At 44.8% G+C, this 21,545-nt stretch overlaps 1 protein-coding gene across 2 annotated transcripts; it reads left to right on the top strand.

The window, feature by feature from the left end:
• Positions 1–942: 942 nt before the first annotated feature.
• On the top strand, positions 943–6,072 carry TSPYL5 (TSPY like 5). 2 transcript variants are annotated; one of them, XM_079901897.1, is made up of 2 exons: positions 943–3,266; positions 4,558–6,072. In XM_079901897.1, the coding sequence occupies exon 1, from the start codon at positions 1,092–1,094 to the stop codon at positions 2,346–2,348; it is 1,257 nt and encodes a 418-aa protein (XP_079758023.1). In that variant the 5' UTR covers positions 943–1,091; the 3' UTR covers positions 2,349–3,266; positions 4,558–6,072. The 2 variants fall into 2 exon arrangements, with proteins under 2 accessions (XP_079758023.1, XP_079758024.1); XM_079901898.1 differs by having other exon boundaries at positions 943–3,222; positions 4,558–6,071.
• Positions 6,073–21,545: the final 15,473 nt, after the last annotated feature.

The following is a 21,545-nucleotide window of genomic DNA, read 5'->3' on the forward strand; positions in this document are numbered from 1 at the left end:
TGAACTTTAACCTGGGAAGCCCTGCTCCACTCCTTGAATGATAATTAAATAATTCTCTGACCACATTCCCATCTTACTCCAGTTATAGGAATTCTGACTTGTATCCTTCACTCCTGGCCCTATACCTTGAGTGATAGCCCAGCTCTGTAAATTAGGCCTGAGGCAGCTAGAGGACTCAGGTCATGGTCCCAGGATGAAGAGGTGCTCAGCTGATGCTGGTTTAACAGGCAAGGCTGGCCTTCTTAAGCGCTAAGGCAGTAATTTACAGCTGAGCAGGTCTGGAAGGATTAGACACCTGTGAATATAAAATAAAGGTTATGAGTCAGAATTGGGTTAGAATTGTGCTTCCATGCCTTATTGCGTTACCTCAGGAATGTTCCTCGGCATCTCTGAGCCACAGTTTTCTCATCTGGAAAATGAGAATGATAACAATACCTCCTTAACATATTGAGAAAATGCATATAAGGCACATAGTAAAGTGCCTGACACATAATGATACTCATAAAATAGCAGTTGCTATTTTTTTTTTTTTAAAGTAGTTAGTACTAACATCCCACCACGTATCACATCGCTTTGTGGCCTGGCATTACGGTACCTACCTTTAAAGTCCCTGGAGTTAAGGTACCTGGGCAAATCCCTCAGCAAAGGCTTTCAAAGATGAGACATAGAGACCAGGAGCAGTTTCATCATGATAGATGTCACAGAAGATAACTGAAGGAACTTTAGATATTAGGCTTAGAAAGTATATGGTGGGGGAACTGACATGATGGCTGTCTTGAGGGTGTCTTGTATAAGAGGACCGCGAGGGCACAGCTGAGACCAACGAGAAGAAACTAAACGAAAGGACTGCCCTCTCGAACAGTGAGAGCGAGCTGGGGTGAGATGGGGGTGGGGGCGTCTGTGAGGGTCGGCTGGTGCGCAGCTGCGGCACTGGAGCCAATCACCGGGCGCATCCAGTCCTCGCGCTACGGTACCGTCGTGCAGTCGTGACGTCGGCGGTTGCCATGGAGAGGCCCGTTCGGTAGGGACAGCGAGCAGGCGCCAGGGGCCGCAGGCCGGAGCGTGCGTTTGAAGTTGAGTCCGTTACCATCATGAGCGGCCGAAGTAGGGGTAAAAAGTCCGGCCGCGCCAAAAACCGTGGCAAAGGCCGCGCCAAAGGCCGAGTCCGCGCTACTCCTGACGACGCCTCACGCGACCCGGACCCCCCACAGTGCCAGAGGCTCGGGGAGGAGACCCAGGAGGCACAGGTGCAGGCTGGCGCGGGTTGGGGTGGCCTGGAAACCGCTGAAACCGCTGAGCCCGCGCCGCCCCGCCGGCCCGGGGAAGAGAGTGCCTGCCGGCTCCCCCTGGACTGTGGCCTCGCGCTCCGGGCCCGGGCTGAGGGGGATAGCGGGCAGGCCGCAGCCAGGCCCGACCCGGGGAAGGCCACAACCCTCTCGGAGCGCCTGCCGACAGACACTGTCTTCGTGGGAACCGTGGGGCCCATGGGAAGGCCGAAAAATGTTCCTCGCGTTGGAAATCGACGCTGCCCCGCTGGGAAGAAGGCCCCAGTTTCCTGTAGCGCAGTGGGGAGGGCGTCTCCGGCCGTAGCTGTTGGGAAACCGAAGAGAGGGACCACTGGGGAGTCTGCCTCCGTTCCAGTGGTAGAGGAAAAGAAGGTGGAGAAGGATGCAGGGTCAGGGCCCCCGGCAACAGATGGCAGCATGGATACACTGGAGAACGTCCAGCTGAAGCTGGAGACCATGAACGCCCAGGCGGACAGGGCCTACCTGCGGCTCTCCCGCAAGTTTGGGCAGTTGCGACTGCACCACTTAGAGCGCAGGAACCTCCTCATCCAGAATATCCCGGGCTTCTGGGGGCAGGCTTTTCAGAACCACCCCCAGCTCGCATCCTTTCTGAACAACCAAGATAAAGAGGCACTCAGCTACTTGAACAGCTTGGAGGTGGAAGAGCTTGGCCTCGCCAGATTGGGCTACAAGATCAAGTTCTACTTTGGCCGCAACCCCTATTTCCAAAATAAGGTGCTCATCAAGGAATATGGGTGTGGTCCTTCCGGTCAGGTGGTGTCTCGTTCTACTCCAATCCAGTGGCTCCCAGGGCACGATCTTCAGTCCCTAAGCCAGGGGAACCCAGACGACACCCGGAGCTTCTTTGGGTGGTTTTCAAACCACAGCTCCATTGAGTCTGACAAGATTGTGGAGATAATCAACGAGGAGTTGTGGCCCAATCCCCTGCAGTACTACCTTATGAGTGAAGGGGCCCGAGCGGAGAAAGGAAAGGAGGGCAGGCCATGTCCAGCAAGGCAGCCAGTGGAGACCCCAGAGCCTGGGGTAAACAATTCCAACTGATTCTGCACAAGTCTCCCTACTACCTCCTGCTGGACCCGTGCCCGGCTGACCACATGTGTTTGGCTGTCTGCCTTCTCTTCATGTTGACCTCTGTGCACTGTGTTCCCTTTGGACTTCAGTTACAAGAATACGGTGTTTATGATTATGTTCTTTTGCCTCCCCATGGCATTCTTGCTTTTTTACGTTAGTGTCACATGTTACGTGACCTCACCCCTACTGTTTATATGTTAAACACACATGATTCAGATGTGTGCTGCCTTTATCTACGTTGCCTGGACCCTGTTCTTGGCTCTGGCCTTTCCCACCTGTCTTTAACGTGGACACTCATGAGTCATCCAACAAGAGGACCAGTGCATCCTTAAGCTCTACTACTTCAGGGCCCATGACTTGCTGGGCTGGTTCATGTGACCATGCATGCCATCTATGGCAAGCTTTTCTGTTGCCACTGCAAAATGAAGCTTGTGCACATGGTATTGGCCATCAGCCAGAACTGATTGTTCCGTGGCTCTGGGGTCACCAGCCAAGGTGCCATCTACAAGATCTCTGGCTTTGGCCAGGGGCCCATGCTGTCCTCCTGGACACAGATGAGGTTAAGGGTGAGAAGCAGTATGCCACGTGTTCTGTACCATCATGCATCTCTTCCTGCCTCTGGGCCCTTCTCTTGGTGAACCTTCGTCAGGGTCTGCACCATGACCCGTCACTATGAGGCCATTGAGTTTTGTCTAGGTTGCTATCGGCCCCAGTTGGCTTCCTGGTCAACAAGGACCTCAAGAACTGCTTGTGGACCCAGGCGCCCTGCCGGTGTATGAGACACACACCTACCCTCCCCAGCCTTCCAGCAACCCTCCCGGCTGCCGGACTGATGGGCGGGCTGGTATGTATGGACATGTGTTCACTGTCATCAGGCTGCGGCTCCAGGTGAGGGTGGGGACTGGACTCACCTATAATCTAGGTATCTTGATTATCAACTCCCCTCATCCCTTCCTCACACATGACCAGAGTGCTATAGTGGGGTTGCTGGGGAAGAGGTATTTCTGATCTGTGGGCCTGTGGCTACTTCATCTCACACCTCCACGCCTCCTTCCTCACTCTTCCTTCCCTCCCTCTCTCCCTGTCCTGTCTACCACTCCTCCCTCCCTTCCTTTTTTTTTTTTTTTTTTTGTTTCAGTAGTACCGCATCTCAGAAAGAGAAAACAAAACAATTGTAAAACCAGGGTTTTCTACATACAGGTAGCGAGATAGCTGGGGACTTGCTGTACACACGCACACACTGGGCTGGAAGAGGGTAGAGGAAGCCAGAAGGCCAAGTGGGTCTGGGTTCAGACCCTGCTCCCGACTCCTGGGTTCACGCTATAATTCTGATGTTGAAAACTCTTTTCATGGCTGTGCATCTGCTAGAATAATAACCCCCCAGGCAGCAGTGTCGTGAACCAGGGTTACTCCTGTTCCGACCTTTTCCTCTGTCCCTTAAGACCCAGTTGCCTCCTGCTGTTTCCTCCTCTGTGGTAGCTTCTCGCCCTCTGGAACCTCATTCCCCAGCTTTCCCACCCTTAGCGGTCCTTTGCTCTCTTGGCTTCTACCCTCAAATACCCGTAGAAGTAGGCTTTGGTTTATAGGGTGGGGGATCCCAAGGCTGTCTCCTGGGGCATGGGGATGGGGGTGGGCAGAACCTGTTCTGAATCTCCAAGGCTCATTTCCTGTGGGTGTAAAAGCTGATCTGGGCCCTCCCTGCCCAGGCTCACCTGTGCCCTCTTTCCCCCTTATCCCTGAGGGTGGGAAAGTAGGACTGTGTCTACACTTGCCCTCCACCCACCAGCGTCCCTTTCCTTATGGAAGACCTTGTTCTGAGTTCCCCAGGGGCTAGGGAGGTCTTGACTCAGAGCTGTCGAGAGGGTGTTTTGGGCAGGGGAGTTGGAGCAAAAACACAGAGTGGGAATGAGTCTGGTGTGGAGCGGGCCTGGAAGAGCAGATAGAAATGGCTTGAGGAGCCTCAGGGAGAACACTCCTGCCTCTCAGTGTTGGAGCGGATGGGGAGGGACCTTCCCCAGGGTGGGGACGGGAGAATTAAAGGGCTGTGGGCAAATGCGATGCCTAGGTGAGGGTATGCCCAAAGTTTTGTCCAGTCTCTCATCATTAGTGGATTTTATAAATCATAGAAACAAACAAAAACAGAATAATGTTACTTTGGATGCTTTCTCTTTTGTTCTAGGTGTGGCCTTGTGTATGTGGAAGATTAATGTATATGCTGCTTATTTTGTCTCTAAGTAAATCTAACCATTTTCCTCATTTTTTGCTTAATGGGAAAATAGAACTGTCCAGATCTGCCTTTTTTTTTTTTTTTTTTTTGAGCTGCTGCTTCTTTGTTATGGACATTTTCAGACATGCACGGAAGTGGAGAGGATGGTCTCTGGACCCCGTGTGCCCATCGCCTAGCTACATCAGTTATCAGTTATGATCAACCTGGTTTCATCTGTGTCTCCCTCTCCCTGCCTGTATTGTTTATCAAAAGTCCAAGATCCTGTGCCAGTTCAACCAGGACTGCTTTGGGAGATTGGGACTCTGTGTTGGTGGTGATAGTGGTGGGGTGCACTATCATTATCACATCAGGTCTGTTTTTTGCTTTTCGTGTTAACTAATGAAGTTCCAGAGGTGGGCCTTAGAATGAAAGTCTTCGGAATTAACAAGAAGTCTCAAAAAGAGATGAAGGGGATGCTGCCTTTTCCCTGCATCCACAAAAGGAAGGAGAGACTGTTTGTTGATAAAGACTTATCAGTCTTTGATGAGGTGCTTACTTGAGATCTTTCACCAGAGCATCAGTCTTTTTTCCTGTGTAAGATGGAGACTTGTGTGACTATTAGAATTATCAGCTTGTCCTGGTCTCATGATATAACTCTGGGCTTGAAAGTATAATTTGGAAATTGTTGCTGTGTTCTGTGATAATAACCTCCCAACAGTAATCAGTAACTGGTTGTCTTACTTGGTAATTGACACACTGGTAATAATGCAATTATTTCTTTGTTCTGAAACAGTTTAAATAGTTGTAAGTTTGCATGCGTGATGGAAAAAATAAAAGCCTGTTTCTCTGTTATATTTTTTTATCTTTAAAAATGACTTGGAAGGTTAAGCAGAGGCTGGGTAGTTGAGGGGATGTATGCTATGGCGTACGTGAGTGATTCCTAAGCCTCAGGCCCATGTGTGACTAGCTACATTAACCATATATAAAGTTCTGATTCCCAAGCCCATACCAGAGATTGTGATTCTGTGGTTCTGGGAAGAAGCCAGGCAGTCTTGTTTTTAACAAGCTTTCCAGGTAATTCTAGTGGAAATCCAGTGTTTCTCAAATTTTAGAGTACCTCTGAATTTTGTGGGGAATCCTGTTAAAATATGAATTTTGATGCAGTAGTCCAGGGTGGAACCTGAGATTCTGCAATTCTAACACACTTCCAGGTGATGCCGGTGCTGGCAGGTTGCGAACTGTACTTTGAGTAGCAAAGGAGGTGACCTTCAAGGACCTTTCAAACTAGAATAACAGTGCTGTCTTGGTTGCACATCAGAATTATCTGGGAAGCTTAAAGAAATATACACATCCTGGCAGAGCTCCGCACAAATACCAACTAAATCAGAATGGAGGAAGGGACTGATCCAGGTGTAGGTATTTTAAAAACATCCCGGATGATTCTGATGTCTAGCCGGAGTTGAGAACTAGGATTTCTGATACCGTTCGTAACAGATTCGTGACAAAGACCATTTTCCATTAATCAGGAGAATCAGCAGCAGACAACCAAATGCCACATAAAGCTTCCCAGCAGAAAATGGTTAGAAGAAATCAGAAGTGGGTTGTTAAATGACAAGAAAATAAAATTGGTTTATAAGATACTGGGCTTGAATCAATAAATGTGCAGTGTTCAGGGCATAGTAGGTGCTCAAATGTTGAATGAAAGAATGAATTTAAAACATAGTGTATTTTCAGATGCCTTAGGGCTAGGCTGGTAATTAAATTTGTGAAGTGGCCCATATTTGTTTCGTAAGGATGTATGTATTAATTCGCTAGGGCTTCCATAACAAGATACCACAGACTGGATGACTTAACAGAAATTTATTTCCGGTTCTGGAGGCTTAGAAGTCTGAGATCAAGGTGTCGGCAGGGTTAGTTTCTTCTGAAGGCCTCTCTCCTGGGCTTACAGGTGCTCGTCTTCTCTGTGTTTTCACGGCCTTACCTGTGTGTGTGTCTGGGAGCAGTGGGAAGAGGTGGGTGTTGTGTGTAAATCGGGGCAGCTGTTGGGCAGTGCCGGATCGTTTACCTGGGGGCCCGCAGGCCTAGTGTCGCTCCATCTTCAAAAAGGAATGGGGGGAATCAGAATATGTAGAATCTCCCAATTTTGAATGTTTTCAACTAAAAAATTAAACACCCAGAGCCTCGCTATTTGTGATAGGTGGAGTGCAAAAGGGTATGAAGGGCAGCCTGTCCTTCAGGTGTGAGCGTCCTCTTGAGACCCGTGCAGAGTCCTCTGGGGCTACAAACTGGAGGGGCTCTGTCCAGTTCCTCTCGCACACTTGCTTCTTCACAGGCGTGGAGCCTCCACTTCCCAGGCCCCTTTCACACCCCTCCCTTCACTACCTTGCAGAGCCCATCCGATCTGGGGCTCCTCACCGCCCCAGAGGCCCATTCATTCATCATCTCTGTTGTAGACATTAGAGATAAAGTGATGGACAAATACAGCTTTGAACTCTGCCCCGCTTCTGGGTCTCAGCTTCCTCTCAGCTTTTGCTTGGAATTGTCGTCAATCTTTTTTTTTTTTTTTTTTTCCCCTTTTCCTGCATGGGGCTGGCCGGTGTTTTAGATCCATATGGGGGATCATTCTCTGGCCTCTAGGTCAGACTTCACAAGGCAATTTAGACTCTTAGTAACCTGGAGAGTAAGGGCTTCTTGGAGTAATTCTTGTTAAGAGTCCCTTACCCCTTTCTCAGCTAGTTTTATTGCAAAAGGCCTTCTGATTTCTTAACTTGTTACTTGCTGGGCTTTTTCGGAATGTCGTGAGTTTGTGCTATGCCATAGGGGAGGGGGGAAGAGAAAAGTAAATGGTCTTGCTACCTGTAGCTTACCGAAAGTCTATCTACTTCTGACTGTCTCTTCTTACACTTTGGGCTTCCCCTTCTGGTCTTACTGCACTGATTTGCTACAAGGGAAGGAGGCACGCTGCCCTGGGGTGGCTTCACCTAGGGAGGGGACCACACCCCCCTTTGCCCCTCTGAAGATTTTGGAAACTCCTTCTACCCTCTTACCCCTTGAGGTCCTCAGCCTTGGGGAGCCACTGTTAACCGCTGGATGGGGACATATCCCTCTGGTGACGAAGAAGTAAAAAAAAAAAAAAAAAAGCAGAGATCCCATCTCCAGTCTGTGGTTTCTATCTCTTTGTCCTTAGCATCTTCACTTCTGCTTTTGACATCTTCTCCAACTATATTTCACCATTTAGGCTCACAACTCAACTTCTGCTGATTCACCTTCACCTGAAACTCTGACCTTGTGTTAGTCCTGCTTCTTTAGCCTGGATCAGCGCCCTCTGGTGAGGTGTCCAAGGCTGGAACCTTGAATTCCTTCCTCCTCTCCCTACGTCCTATCAACCTGGTCCTCAGTTGAGGTTTGACAAATATAAGACGAAATAACTCCCACACATGGCGCTTCATGGTTTACAAAGCACATTCACTATCAGTGATAACAATTATCCCATAAGATGGCTCGAGGAGGTTAAGTGACTTGACCAAAATCACAAAACCAGTAAGCAATAGAGCCAGGGCTCAAACTCAGGTCTTCTGCTTCCAAACTCCGTCCATACATGCGATGATAAATGTGAGGCCAGGGCAGGTATCTGGCACAGGAATCTAGGCACTTCTTTGCACAGAACCTGTATTTCACCCTTCACACGGTGCATCAGAACCCTCCGCATAGCACCTTAGTCACTGCCAGTCAATCAGAGTTGACATGTGAATGTGAACCTTCCTGACCATCCCACACTGCAGCTGCTGGTGGAGTTCAACTAGGGGCAGTGACTTGATGGCCTGGGTGACCTAGACTGTGGCCGAGGCTTCCTTTAACTGCTGTGTCCCAGGGTCAGGATTGGCTCTAGACGCACATGGCTGCAGATGGAGGCTGAGTGAGGTTTGGGGCTATAAGTATCAATACTTAAATATGAGTGATTTGAAAGAAAGATAACAGGAAGTTCTCCCATAACAAGAAGTTGAGTGATAGGAAGTTGCAGGCTTGCTTCAGTAGCACAGGGATATTAGGGCTCTGGGTCCCCCTCATGGTTCCCTAGCTCCAAGCACCACATCCTCATCCGGCTGCACTTAAACCAGGAAGGAGGGGAAAGGGGTCCTCTCTGTCTTTATCAGGGAAGAAAATCTTTGCTGGTAGTCCCTGGTGGATTTCAGGGGACCTGAGTCAGGTCCCTTGGGCCAGAAATGGGTCACACTCCCACACTCTTCTTCAAGGAAATCTAGCACTTTTCAGCATCTCTCATGGGAGTGGGATTCTGCCATCAAGGAATAAGAGATCAGAAGTCTAGAATTGCTGGGAGATCTTAGTCACTTGTAGGTTCATCCTTTTTGGGGTGGCATGGCTGTGCTGGTGACCTGGAACACCACTTAATACCTGGAGGCGTGTGCATCTGCGCTTTCCCCAGCTCTCCCCGTCCTCTTCTGACAAGGAAGCTCTACCCGTGCTCCGTGTTTTGTGTCTCACCTCTGTTTATGGTAAATGCTTTTCTGGCCAGCAGTGCCTTTTTGGTGTTCCTATCTCCCACAGCACCTAACTCAGGGTTCACGCAACGCTTGGTGTAGGTGGTAAATGCTAGTGGAGTGAATGCATTAAGCCAATAGTCTTTCTAAGGTGTATATTTGATCCTGTCAGTCATCTGTTCAGAGCCTTCAGGAGTAAGGTCCAAAATCCTAAGAAGCTCATGACTGGCCCTTCGTTATCTGACCCTACATTTTTTTCTTTCGAACTTCTTTATTATGAAAATTCACATAAAAGTTGATAGAAAAGTACAGTGATCACCTATATACCTACCATTTAAGTTCAGTAATTTTTAACTTTTTGCCATATTCGTTTATTCATGTGTCTGTATGTTTATATTTTGCTGAACCACTTGAAAATAATTGGTTGTTTCACCCCTTTTGAGCATGTATCTCAAAAAACATAAGGTTACTCTCCTACACAATCACAAAACCATGATCAGACTGCAGAAGGTTACAGTTCCCGAATAACGTCTAGTATCCAGTCTGTATTTAGAATTTTCCATTGCTCCCGAGATTATCTTATAGTATTAAAGTTTTTATTTATTATTTATTTTATTTTATTTTATTTTTTTGCGGTACGCAGGCCTCTCACTGCTGTGGGCTCTCCCGTTGCGGAGCACAGGCTCCGGACGCGCAGGCTCAGCAGCCATGGCTCATGGGCCCAGCCGCTCCATAGCATGTGGGATCCTCCTGGACCGGGGCACGAACCCGTGTCCCCTGCATCGGCAGGCGGACTCTCAACCACTGCGCCACCAGGGAAGCCCAGTTTTAAAAGCAAGATCTAATAATGTTCAGGCATTGCATTTTGCTGTTTTTCATTCTTTTTAAAACAAGAATAATCCACTCAGTTTTTTTCCCCCATGACATTGAACTTCTAAACAAGTTAGGCCAGTTGTCTTATAGGCTGTTCCACATTCTGGATTTGTCTGATTGCTGCTTCGTGGGGTAATTTAACTTTTTTCTCTGTCTTCTGTACTTCTTGAAAACTGAGGATTTGGATGAAACACCTTTGGCAAGAATACTGTGTAAATGAGGTGTGTGCTTAATAAGACGTCACTTCAGAAGGTACATGACAGGTTGTCCCGCTATCATGCTGTTAGTTTGATCTCTTAGTTAAGATGGTGATCACTAGATCTTTCCTTTGTAAAGATAGGTTTTCCTCTTCCAATCAGCAGGTAATCTCTGAGATGGTACTTGGTCACTGTGAGAATATCCGGTTCTCTTAAATTTTCGTCCCAAGGTTTTAGCAGCCATTGATGGTATTTGCCCAAATCAGATATTCCTCCGTGGGTTACAAAATAGTGATTTTCTAAATTTGGCATTTCCTTCACATTTCTTAGCTGGTATTCTATAAGGAAGACCTTACCCTCATCATCTGGTGATGAACTATACGTCCTTCTGAAAAGGCAGTATAAGTGCTTAACTTGTTCCCTTTAGTTGTCAGTTTTCAGAATCAGAAGTTGGCATATAATAATCACCTCTAATGCTTTCAAATAAGGACATGTTTTTCTTTATTTTCTGTTTACTATCACTATGGACTTGTGGAATTTTATTTATTTAATGTCTTACAATTACAGTCATCTTTCATTTGGCTACATAATTGACCCGCATTTTGCTCCAAACTCACTTTCAGCACACTCCTCTCATCTTTGTCCCTGATTTTCTCCCATTGCCCCATGTGTTGCGCACCAGCTGGCGTGAACCACTGTGGGTTCTGTGGACACCGTGGTGCTGCTTCACGCCCTGCACATTGGCACACACCATTTGCTAGGGGGAACACCCTCGTGCACCCTCTCTGGTGCTTAGATACAGCTCAGATATTTTTGCCTGGGCTGTAGTTTTTAATCTTTCAGGGCTGAATTAGTCCCTCCCTTCTCTTTATTTCCACAATATTTTGTTCATACTTCGATTCATAGTACCTAATGGAGTGTCTTGTTCTTGTCTGTTTCCCTGTCTGCTCCCACCAGAGACTATGAGATCCTTGAGACCACAGAATAGTAATTAACAGTGTGTCTTAATCATTTTCGCATTCCCGTAGCTCAAGGGCTTACACATAGTAGGTGCTCATGAAGTACTGAACAAGTGAGCAAATGAACGGTCCTTAATGATTCATGAAGGCATTGCTGACAAATTACAGAGAGGTTGGAAATGCCCAGGAGCAGAGACTGGGAATAATTTCAAGTGAAGGAGAAGCATGAACCTAATACAAATGGATTAAAGGATAGTGGGGGAAGGAAGCTATTACCTGCACAAAGCCTCAGGCAAAAAGTACACTAAATTACTCTCACAGCATACTGGAAATAAAGTAGGAAAATGGAAGTGAGCTGGAAAGCAAGTGAAGAATGTTGGAAATGTACTAGGTATGCTCTGCTTTAGTAATATTCCACAGCACACAGGTCTATAATAGAAAACAAAAAGCCAAGCCGATGTTATTCTGGTAATGACTTTCCTGGGATCTTTCTCTGTCTTTATACATGAATGTGTATAATAGTCTGAGATCTGCTAAGAGGTCCCTTGAATTCAAATGACTTCAAAAAATTGGGTTAGAACAAAGTCAGTCTCTAAAAGAATGATGTCACTGAAAAGAAGCTGGACAAGAGAGTGCCCTGCAGGATGGAATCCAAGGAGCGGATCTAGCGGAGAGGCGCCTTGAGCTTCAGTATCAAGTAGCCTGAATTCTAAGATTCTAGGACACATATGATCATCAAAGCCCGGTGCTGCATCGCCTAGTGCTATGGTACCAGATACCTTATGAGAACGTTCAGAACACTTAGGGGGAGAGAGGAGCGAGACCGGGCTGACTGTCCCTCAGGCAGTGAGGTTGTAGGGCCTGAGTGTATCATCATCAGAACTCTTCATCTTCTGCCCTGAGAACTCATCTTACTGTCAGAGCCACCTCTGGGGTAGGGGGCATTTACTCATCCAACCAACATTGGAGGGTCACTGAGCTCCTCCATGGTCACGTGTCATTCTTTCAGCAGGAGGTCTTATCTGACTTCCTGATAAAATGGTATTCCCACCCCCACTGCCCACTCTATTCCTTCTTTTCCCTCATAGCACTTATCACAATTCAAGGCTATGATTTTGTCTTTGAGTTTGTTTCTTGCTTTGGACTGTAAGCTTTCAAGGATCTTTGTTCACTGTTGAATCCCAACTGCATACACATAGGAGGTGTTTGACAAGTAGTTTGGGCTGGTGGACGTGTTAGTCTTGTGAGCTCTGGCCTGTTAAGGTGGCAGGTTGGATGGGCTGTACCTTGGAGTGGTCCTCTGGTGGGAGGAGCTGTCTCTTCCTAAGTATGCTTTGGGACTTTGTTTTGCTGAGCACATACCACACGCCAAACACAGTGCTGGAACATTTAGACACATCATCACAATTCTATTATTATCTGCATTTTCCAGATGAGATAAAAAGAGCCCAAGAAAGTTTGGATAACTGGTTCAACGTCATGTAAGTTGTAATTCCTGGAGCTGGGGGTAGAGCCCATTAACCACTATTCTGCCCTGCCTCTCAGGCTGGGGTTTGCAGGTGAGTTGGTGAGTTAGACTAACATTGTCTCCTGACTTCAGGAGGGAGGGAAGAGGGTGTGTGGTCCCAGATAGGCTTCCAGCTCTCCAGAGGGTGGCTGTCACTGTGCCTACTCACCAGGGTTGGGAAGTGTGTGTGTGTGTTTGTGTGTACGTGTGTGGGGGGCCATATCTGGTTGTGTGTCCAGGGAAGGCATGTGTCCTGGGTGTGTCCACGTGTGTGTCCAAAGTCAGCTTTGGAACACGGCCTGCAGACTGCCTGCTGCTTTTCTACAGGCCCATGGCACCCCGAGGCTCCCAGGCACGCACGCTCACTCAGGATCACTGCCAACTGAGCAGTGGAGTCCACACTTCAGAGGCTCCCAGCTGTGGGCAGTTTGGGGAACAGACTCTCCTGGCCTGAAGCAGCTCAGAAGAGGGGGCCTCTATTGAGGCCTCGAGCAGATGTTTTACAGGGAAGCTGAGTCGCAGAAGGCACCAGACTCAACAAAAGGGTGTTGCAGCTATGAAATTAGGGTATTTGTTTGTGTGCAAGCAGCATAGATCGGCCTGCTCATCATAAGCTGTTCTTTGAGCTGCAGCCTCTCTCCCACACAGACAGCCGTCCCTATCCCTGCTCTTGTCTTCAAATGAGAAAGACAGTGAGAAATCATTCCTTCTTGACATTTCCATAGGGGTGTGCTTCCCTATGTACAAAAAATTCACTGAATCTTCTACTCCACACAGGGATCACATGGAGGGAAAGGAAGCAAGGCAGTTAGCATTTATTGAGCACCTGCTATGTGCCAGATTGAGTAACTTATGTGCAAATTATTTTTTACTTTCTATAATAGTAAGCTTATGAAATCTGCATTGCTATCTACATTTTACAGTTAATGATGCAGCTGAAACTCTGAAAGTTAAAAAACTTGCTCAGGGTTACTTAGCTGGAATTCTGACTGATGAGAGTGTCTTTGGCTCCAAAACAGAGGTTCTCTCCATTATATCATACGGCCCTTCCTGGAAGAAGAGAGGAGACATAATTACTTCTAATTTTCGTGAGAGTAATATGAATCAGATAGAATGCTTTCAGGTGCAAGTAACAGCAACTCTGACCAAAGAGGTCCAAGAGTAAGGGCAGCTTCTGTTTTTATAATAAGGAATGTGGAGGCAAGTGATCCCACGCTTGGCTTAGCTGCTCAGTTATTTTATCAGGTCCCCAGATTCTTTCCATCCTCCTAACATCCTTGGCATAGACTCAGCAAGGACTTTTTGTCTTCAAACTTGTCTCATGGTCTCAAGATGGCTGCTTCAGTTCCAAACATCATATTCTCAAAGACAGCATCTAAATTAGAAAAGTAGCCAAGGGGGCAAACAGGGGCTTCTCCTGTAGAACCGTCTCTCTCTTTTACAGGGGAGGAAAATCTATCCTGAAATCTGTAGTGCACGTTCCTTTAACACCTCATTCATCTCATTGGCCAGACATAAGTCTCATATACATATATATCCCCTCTTAGACCAATTCCTAGGCAAGAGGAATGCTAATGCCATGACTGGCTTAGACCAACCAGGATTAGTTCCCAGGGACTAGGCACACAGCCTGCAGGGACGAAGGGAGCATGGCTGTTGGGTGTGCACTTGCCACGTGATACCAAAGCCAAGGACTCATCAGGCTCTGTGATTGGCATAGCTGGAGTGGAATAATTGAGAGGACTGAGGACATTCACTATTTATTCATAGATTTGGACAGCATGCTTGTTTAGTACCCTCTCTGATCTCAGGCATGAACTAGGCACCCTGGTGTGTTGAAAGAACTGTAGGATATAGACCTGCAACATGCTTTATAATCTAAATGTGGGAGGGGTTAAGTATCAGTGAACAGTTAAATAAAAGCATGAAACAAATATTTAGCAAAAGCCAACATAGGATCAAATGGTCTCTGGGTCAGAGGGCAATTCAGCATATTGTTCTTGAAAGTATTTTGTGATTTCTTTGACTTCTCATTACTGGACGGAAGCACTTTATTTTTATTTTATTTTTAACGTCTTTATTGGAGTATAATTGCTTTACAATGTTGTGTTAGTTTCTGCTTTATAACAAAGTGAATCAGCTATACGTATACATATATCCCCATATCTCCTCCCTCTTGCGTCTCCACCCAACCTCCCTATCCCACCCCTCTAGGTGGTCACAAAGCACCGAGCTGGTCTCCCTGTGCTATGCGGTTTCTTCCCACTAGCTATCTATTTTACATTTGGTAAGGTATATATGTCAATGCCACACTAACACTTCGTCCCAGCTTACCCTTTCCCCTCCCCGTGTCCTCAAGTCCATTCTCTATGTCTGCGTCTTTATCCCTGTCTGCCCATAGGTTCTTAAGAACAATGTTTATTTTTTAGATTCCATATACATGTATTAGCATACGGTATTTGTTTTTCTCTTTCTGACTTACTTCACTCTGTATGACAGACTCCAGGTCCATCCACCGGACTACAAATAACTCAATTTCGTTTCTTTTTATGGCTAATATTCCATTGTATATATGTGCCACATCTTTTTTTTTTTTTTTTTTTTTTTTTTTGGTATGCCGGCCTCTCACTGTTGTGGCCTCTCCCGGTGCAGAGCACAGACTCCGGATGCACAGGCTCAGCGGCCATGGCTCACGGGCCCAGCCACTCCGCGGCATGTGGGATCTTCCCAGACCGGGGCACGAACCCGTGTCCCCTGCATCGGCAGGCGGACTCTGAACCACTGCGCCACCAGGGAAGGCCCGCCACATCTTCTTTATCCATTCTTCTGTTGATGGACACTTAGGTTGCTTCCATGTCATGGCTATTGTAAATGGAGCTGCAATGAACATTGTGGTACATGACTCTTTTTGAATTGTGGTTTTCTCTGGGTATATGCCCAGTAGTGGGGTTGCTGGATCATATGGTAATTCTATTTTTAGTTTTTTAAGGAACCTCCATACTGTTCTCCATAGTGGCTGTATCAACTTACATTCCCACCAACAGTGCAAGAGGGTTCCCTTTTCTCCACACCCTCTCCAGCATTTATTGTTTGAAGATTTTATGATGATGGCCATTCTGACCGGTGTGAGTTGATAACTCATTGTAGTTTTGATTTGCAGTTCTCTAATGATTAGTGCTGTTGAGCATCCTTTCATGTGTTTGTTGGAAATCTGTATATCTTCTTTGGAGAAAGGACTATTTAGGTCTTCTGCCCATTTTTGGATTGGGTTGTTTGTTTTTCTGATATTGAGCTTCATGAGCTGCTTGTCAATTTTGGAGATTAATCCTTTGTCAGTTGCTTCATTTGCAAATATTTTCTCCCATCTGGGAGTTGTCTTTTCATCTTGTTCATGGTTTCCTTTGCTGTGCAAAAGCTTTTAAGTTTCATTAGGTACCATTTGTTTATTTTTATTTCCATTTCTCTAGGTGGTGGGTCAAAACGGATCTTGTTGTGATTTATGTCATAGAGTGTTCTGCCTATGTTTTCCTCTAAGAGTTTTATAGTGTCTGGCCTTACATTTAGGTCTTTAATCCATTTTGAGTTTACTTTTGTGTATGGTGTTACGGAGGGTTCTAATTTCATTCTTTTACATGTAGCTGTCCAGTTTTCCCAGCACCACTTATTGAAGACGATGACTTGTCTCCATTGTATATTCTTACCTCTTTTTTTTTTTTTTTTTTTTTTCGCTGTACACGGGCCTCTCACTGTTGTGGCCTCTCCCGTTGCAGAGCACAGGCTCCGGTCGTGCAGGCTCAGCGGCCATGGCTCACAGGCCCAGCTGCTCCACGGTATGTGGGATCTTCCCAGACCGGGGCACGAACCCATGTCCCCAGCATCGGCAGGTGGACTCTCAACCACTACGCCACCAGGGAAGCCCTCTTACCTTTTTTTATCAAAGATAAGGTGACCATATGTACGTGGGTTTATCTCTGGGCTTTCTGTCCTGTTCCGTTGATCTATATTTCTGCTTTTGTGTCAGTACCATACCGTCTTGATTACTGTAGCTTTGTAGTATAGTCTGAAGTCAGGGAGCCTGATTCCTCCAGCTCCGTTTTTCATTCTCAAGATTGCTTTGGTTATTCGGGGTCTTTTGTGTTTCCATACAACTTGTGAAATTTTTTGTTCTAGTTCTGTGAAAAATGCCACTGGTAGTTTGATAGGGATTGCATTGAATCTGTAGATTGCTTTGGGTAGTAGAGTCATTTTCACAATATTGATTCTTCCAATCCAAGAACATGGTATATCTCTCCATCTGTTTATATCATCTTTAATTTCTTTCATCAGTGTCTTATAGTTTTCTGCATACAGGTCTTTTGTCTCCTTAGGTAGGTTTATCCCTAGGTATTTTGTTGTTTCTGTTGCAGTGGTAAATGGGAGTGTTTCCTTAATTTCTCTTTAAGACTTTTCATCATTAGTGTATCGGAATGCCAGAGATTTCTGTGTATTAATTTTGTATCCTGCTACTTTACCAAATTCATTGATTAGCTCTAGTAGTTTTCTGGTAGCATCTTTGGATTCTCTATGGATAGTATCATGTCATCTGCAAACAGTGACAGCTTTACTTCTTCTTTCCGATTTGGATTCCTTTTATTTCCTTTACTTCTCTGATTGCTGTGGCTAAAACTTCCAAAACTATGTTGAATAATAGTGGTGAGAGTGGACAACCTAGTCTTGTTCCTGATCTTAGCAGAAATGGTTTCAGTTTTTCACCATTGAGACCAATGTTGGCTGTGGGTTTGTCATATATGGCCTTTGCTATGTTGAGGTAAGTTCCCTCTATGCCTACTTTCTAGAGAGTTTTTTCATAAATGGGTGTTGAATTTTGTAGAAAGCTGTTTCTGCACCTACTGAGATTATCATATGGTTTTCATCCTTCAACTTGTTAATATGGTGTATCACATTGATTGATTTGCATATATTGAAGAATCCTTGCATTCCTGGGATAAACCCCACTTGATCATGGTGTATGATCCTTTTAATGTGCTGTTGGATTCTGTTTGCTAGTATTTTGTTGAGGATTTTTGCATCTGTATTCATCAGTGATATTGGTCTATAATTTTCTTTTTTTGTTATATCTTTTTCTGGTTTTGGTATCAGTGTGGTAGTGACTTTGTAGAATGAATTTGGGAGTGTTTCTCCTCTGCAATTTTTTGGAAGAGTTTGAGAAGGATAAGTGTTAGCTCTTCTCTAAATAGAGATAGATAGAATTTGATATCTGTCAAATATGTCCGAACAAATACCGTTTTGATAGAATTCTCCTGTGAAGTCATCTGGTCCTGGACTTTTGTTTGTTCAAAGATTTTTATTTACGGTTTCACTTTCATTACTTGTTATAGGTCTGTTTATATTTTCTAATTCTTCATTGTTCAGTCTTGGAAGGTTGTGCTTTTCTAAGAATTTGTCCATTTCTTCTAGGTTGTCCATTTTATTGGCTTATAGTTGCTTGTAGTAATCTCTCATGATTCTTTGTATTTCTGTAGTGTCCACTGTTACTTCTCCTTTTTCATTTCTAATTCTGTTGATTTGAGTCTTTTCCCTTTTTTTTCTTGATGAGTCTGGCTAATGGTTTATCAATTTTGTTTATTTTCTCAAAGAACCAGCTTTTAGTTTTATTGATCTTTGCTATTGTTTCCTTCATTTATTTTTCATTTATTTCTGATCTGATCTTTATAATTTCTTGCCTTCTGCTAACTTTGGGGTTGTTTTGTTCTTCTTTCTCTAATTGCTTCAGGTGTAAGGTTAGGTTGTTTATTTGAAATGTTTCTTGTTTCTTGAGGTAGGATTGTACTGCTATAAACTTCCCTCTTAGAACTGCTTTTGCTGCATTCCATAGGTTTTGGGTCATCATGTTTTCATTGTCCTTTGTTTCTAGGTATTTTTTGATTTTCTCTTTGATTTCTTCAGTGATCTCTTGGTTATTAAGTAGTGTATTGTTTAGCCTCCATGCATTTGTATTTTTTACAGTTTTTTTTCCCTGTAATTGATATCTAGTCTCATAGTGTTGTCAGAAAAGATACTTGATATGATTTCAATTTTCTTAAATTTACCAAGGCTTGATTTGTGACCCAAGATATGATCTATCCTAGGGAATGTTCCATGAGGACTTGAGAAGAAAGGGTATTCTGTTGTTTCGGGGTGGAATGTTGTATAAATATCAATTAAGTCCATCTTGTTTAATGTGTCATTTAAAGATTGTGTTTCCTTATTTATTTTCATTTTGGATGATCTGTCCATTGGTCAAAGTGGGGTGTTAAAATCCCCTACTATGATTGTGTTACTGTCAGTTTCCCCTTTTATGGCTGTTAGCATTTGCCTTATGTATTGAGGTGCTCCTATGTTGGGTGCATAAATATTTACAATTGTTATATTTTCTTCTTGGATTGATCCCTTGATCATTATGTAGTGTCCTTCTTTGTCTCTTGTAATAGTCTTTATTTTAGGGTCTATTTTTTCTGATATGAGAATTGCTACTTCAGCTCTCTTTTGATTTCCATTTGCATGGAATATCTTTTTCCATCCCCTCACTTTCAGTCTGTATGTGTCCCTGAAGTGGGTCTCTTGTAGACGGCATATATATGGGTCTTGTTTATGTATCCATTCAGCCAATCTATGTCTTTTGGTTGGAGCATAATCCATTTACATTTAAGGTAATTATCGATATTTATGTTCCTATTAACATTTTCTTAATTATTTTGAGTTTGTTTTTGTAGGTCTTTTCCTTCTCTTGTGTTTCTTGCCTAGAGAAGTTCTTTTAGCATTTGTTGTAAAGCTTGTTTGGTGGTGCTGAATTCTCTTAGCTTTTGCTTGTCTCTAAAGGTTTTAGTTTCTATGTCAAATCTGAATGAGATCCTTGCTGGGTAGAGTCATCTTGGTTGTAGTTTTTTCCCTTTCATCACTTTAAATATTTCCTGCCACTGCCTTTTGTCTTTCAGTGTTTCTGCTGAAAGATCAACTGTTAACCTTATTGGGATTCCTTTGTATGTTATTTGTTGTTTTTCCCTTTCTGCTTTTAATATTTTTTCTGTGTATTTAATTTTTAATAGTTTGATTAATATGTGTCTTGCATATTTCTCCTTGGATTTATCCTGTATGGGACTGTTGGCACTTCCTGGACTTGATTGACTATTTCCTTTCCCATATTAGGGAAGTTTTCAACTATAATCTCTTCAAATATTTTCTCAGTCCCTTTCTTTTTCTCTTCTTCTTCTGGGACCCCTGTAATTCGAATGTTGGTGCATTTAATGTTGTCTGAGAGGTCTCTGAGACTGTCCTCAATTATTTTCATTCTTTTTTCTTTAGTCTGCTCTGCAATAGTTATTTCCGGTATTTTATCTTCCAAGTCACTTATCCATTCTTCTGCCTCAGTTATTCAGCTATTGATTCCTTCCAGAGAATTCTTAATCCCACTTATTGTGTTGTTCATCATTGTTTGTTTGCTCTTTAGTTCTTCTAGGTCCTTGTTAAACGTTTCTTTTATTTTCTCCATTCTATTTCCAAGATTTTGTATCATTTTTAGTATTATTACTCTGAATTCTTTTTCAGATAGACTGCCTATTTCCTCTTCATGTGTTTGGTCTGGTGGGTTTTTACTTTGCTCCTTCATCTGCTGTGTATTTCTTTGTCTTCTCGTTTTGCTTTAACTTACTATGTTTGGAGTCTCTTTTTCGCAGGCTGCAGGTTCGTCCTCATTTTATTTGGTCTGTGCCCCCAGTGGGTAATGTTGGTTCAGTGCCTGTGTAGGCTTCCTGGTGGAGAGTCTGGTTCGTGTGTTCTGGTGGATGAGGCTGGATCTTCTCTTTCTGGTGGGCAGGGCTGCGTCCGGTGGTGTGTTTTGGGGTCTCTGTGAACTTATTATGATTTTAGGCAGCCTCTCTGCTAATGGGTGGGGTTGTGTTCCTGTCTTGCTAGTTGTTTGGCATAGGGTGTCCAGCATTGGATCTTGCTGGTCATTGAGTGGAGCTGGGTCTTAGCGTTGAGGGGGAGATCTCTGGGAGAGCTCTCGCTGATTGATATTACTTGGAGCTGGGAGGTCTCTGGTGGTCCCATGTCCTGAACTCAGCTGTCCCACCTCAGAGACTCAGGCCTGAAACCCAGCCGGAGCACCAAGACACTGTCAGACCCACAACTCAGAAGAAAAGAGAGCAAAAAAAGAAAGAGAGGAAAAATAAAGTAAAATAAAATAAAATGTCATTAAAATTAAAAAATATTATTAAAATAAAAAAATTTAAAAAGTAATAAAAAAGAGAGCAACCAAACCAATAAACAAACCACCAGTGATAACAAGCACTAAAAACTATACTAAGATAAACATAAAAATCAGAAACTAGTCAGTCGCATACAGCACACCCGAAGGCTACAGTTGCTCCCAAAGTCCACCACCTCAATTTTGGGATGATTCATGTCTCTTCACGTATTCCACGGATGCAGGTTACATCATGTTGATTGTGGAGATTTCATCTGCTGCTCCTGAGGCTGTTGGGAGAGATTTCCCTTTCTCTTCTTTGTTTGCACAGCTCCCGGGGCTCAGCTTTGTATCTGGCCCCATCTCTGCATGTAGGTCGTCCTCTGGCGTCTGTTCCCTACCCAGACAGGACGGGGTTAAAGGAGCAGCTAATTAGGGGGCTCTGGCTCACTCAGGCCAGGGGGAGGGAGGGGTACGGAATGTGGGGCGAGCCTGCAGTGGCAGAGGCCGGCATGATATTGCACCAGCCTGAGGCGTGCCGTATGTTCTCTCTGGGAAGTTGTCCCTGGATCACGGGACCCTGGCAGTGGCAGGCTGCACAGACTCCTGGGAGGGGAGGTGTGGATAGTGACCTGTGCTCGCACACAGGCTTCTTGGTGGCTGCAGCAGCAGCCTTAGCATCTCATGCCCGTCTCTGGGGTC

The sequence above is a fragment of the Stenella coeruleoalba genome (genome assembly GCF_951394435.1).
Source record: "Stenella coeruleoalba genome assembly, chromosome: 17".
In the NCBI taxonomy this organism is placed as follows: Eukaryota; Metazoa; Chordata; class Mammalia; order Artiodactyla; family Delphinidae; genus Stenella; species Stenella coeruleoalba.

What these genes read in the sequence shown, in the direction of transcription:
- TSPYL5 (XM_079901897.1), top strand. Translation starts at nt 1,092, where the DNA reads ATGAGCGGCCGAAGTAGGGGTAAAAAGTCCGGCCGCGCCAAAAACCGT.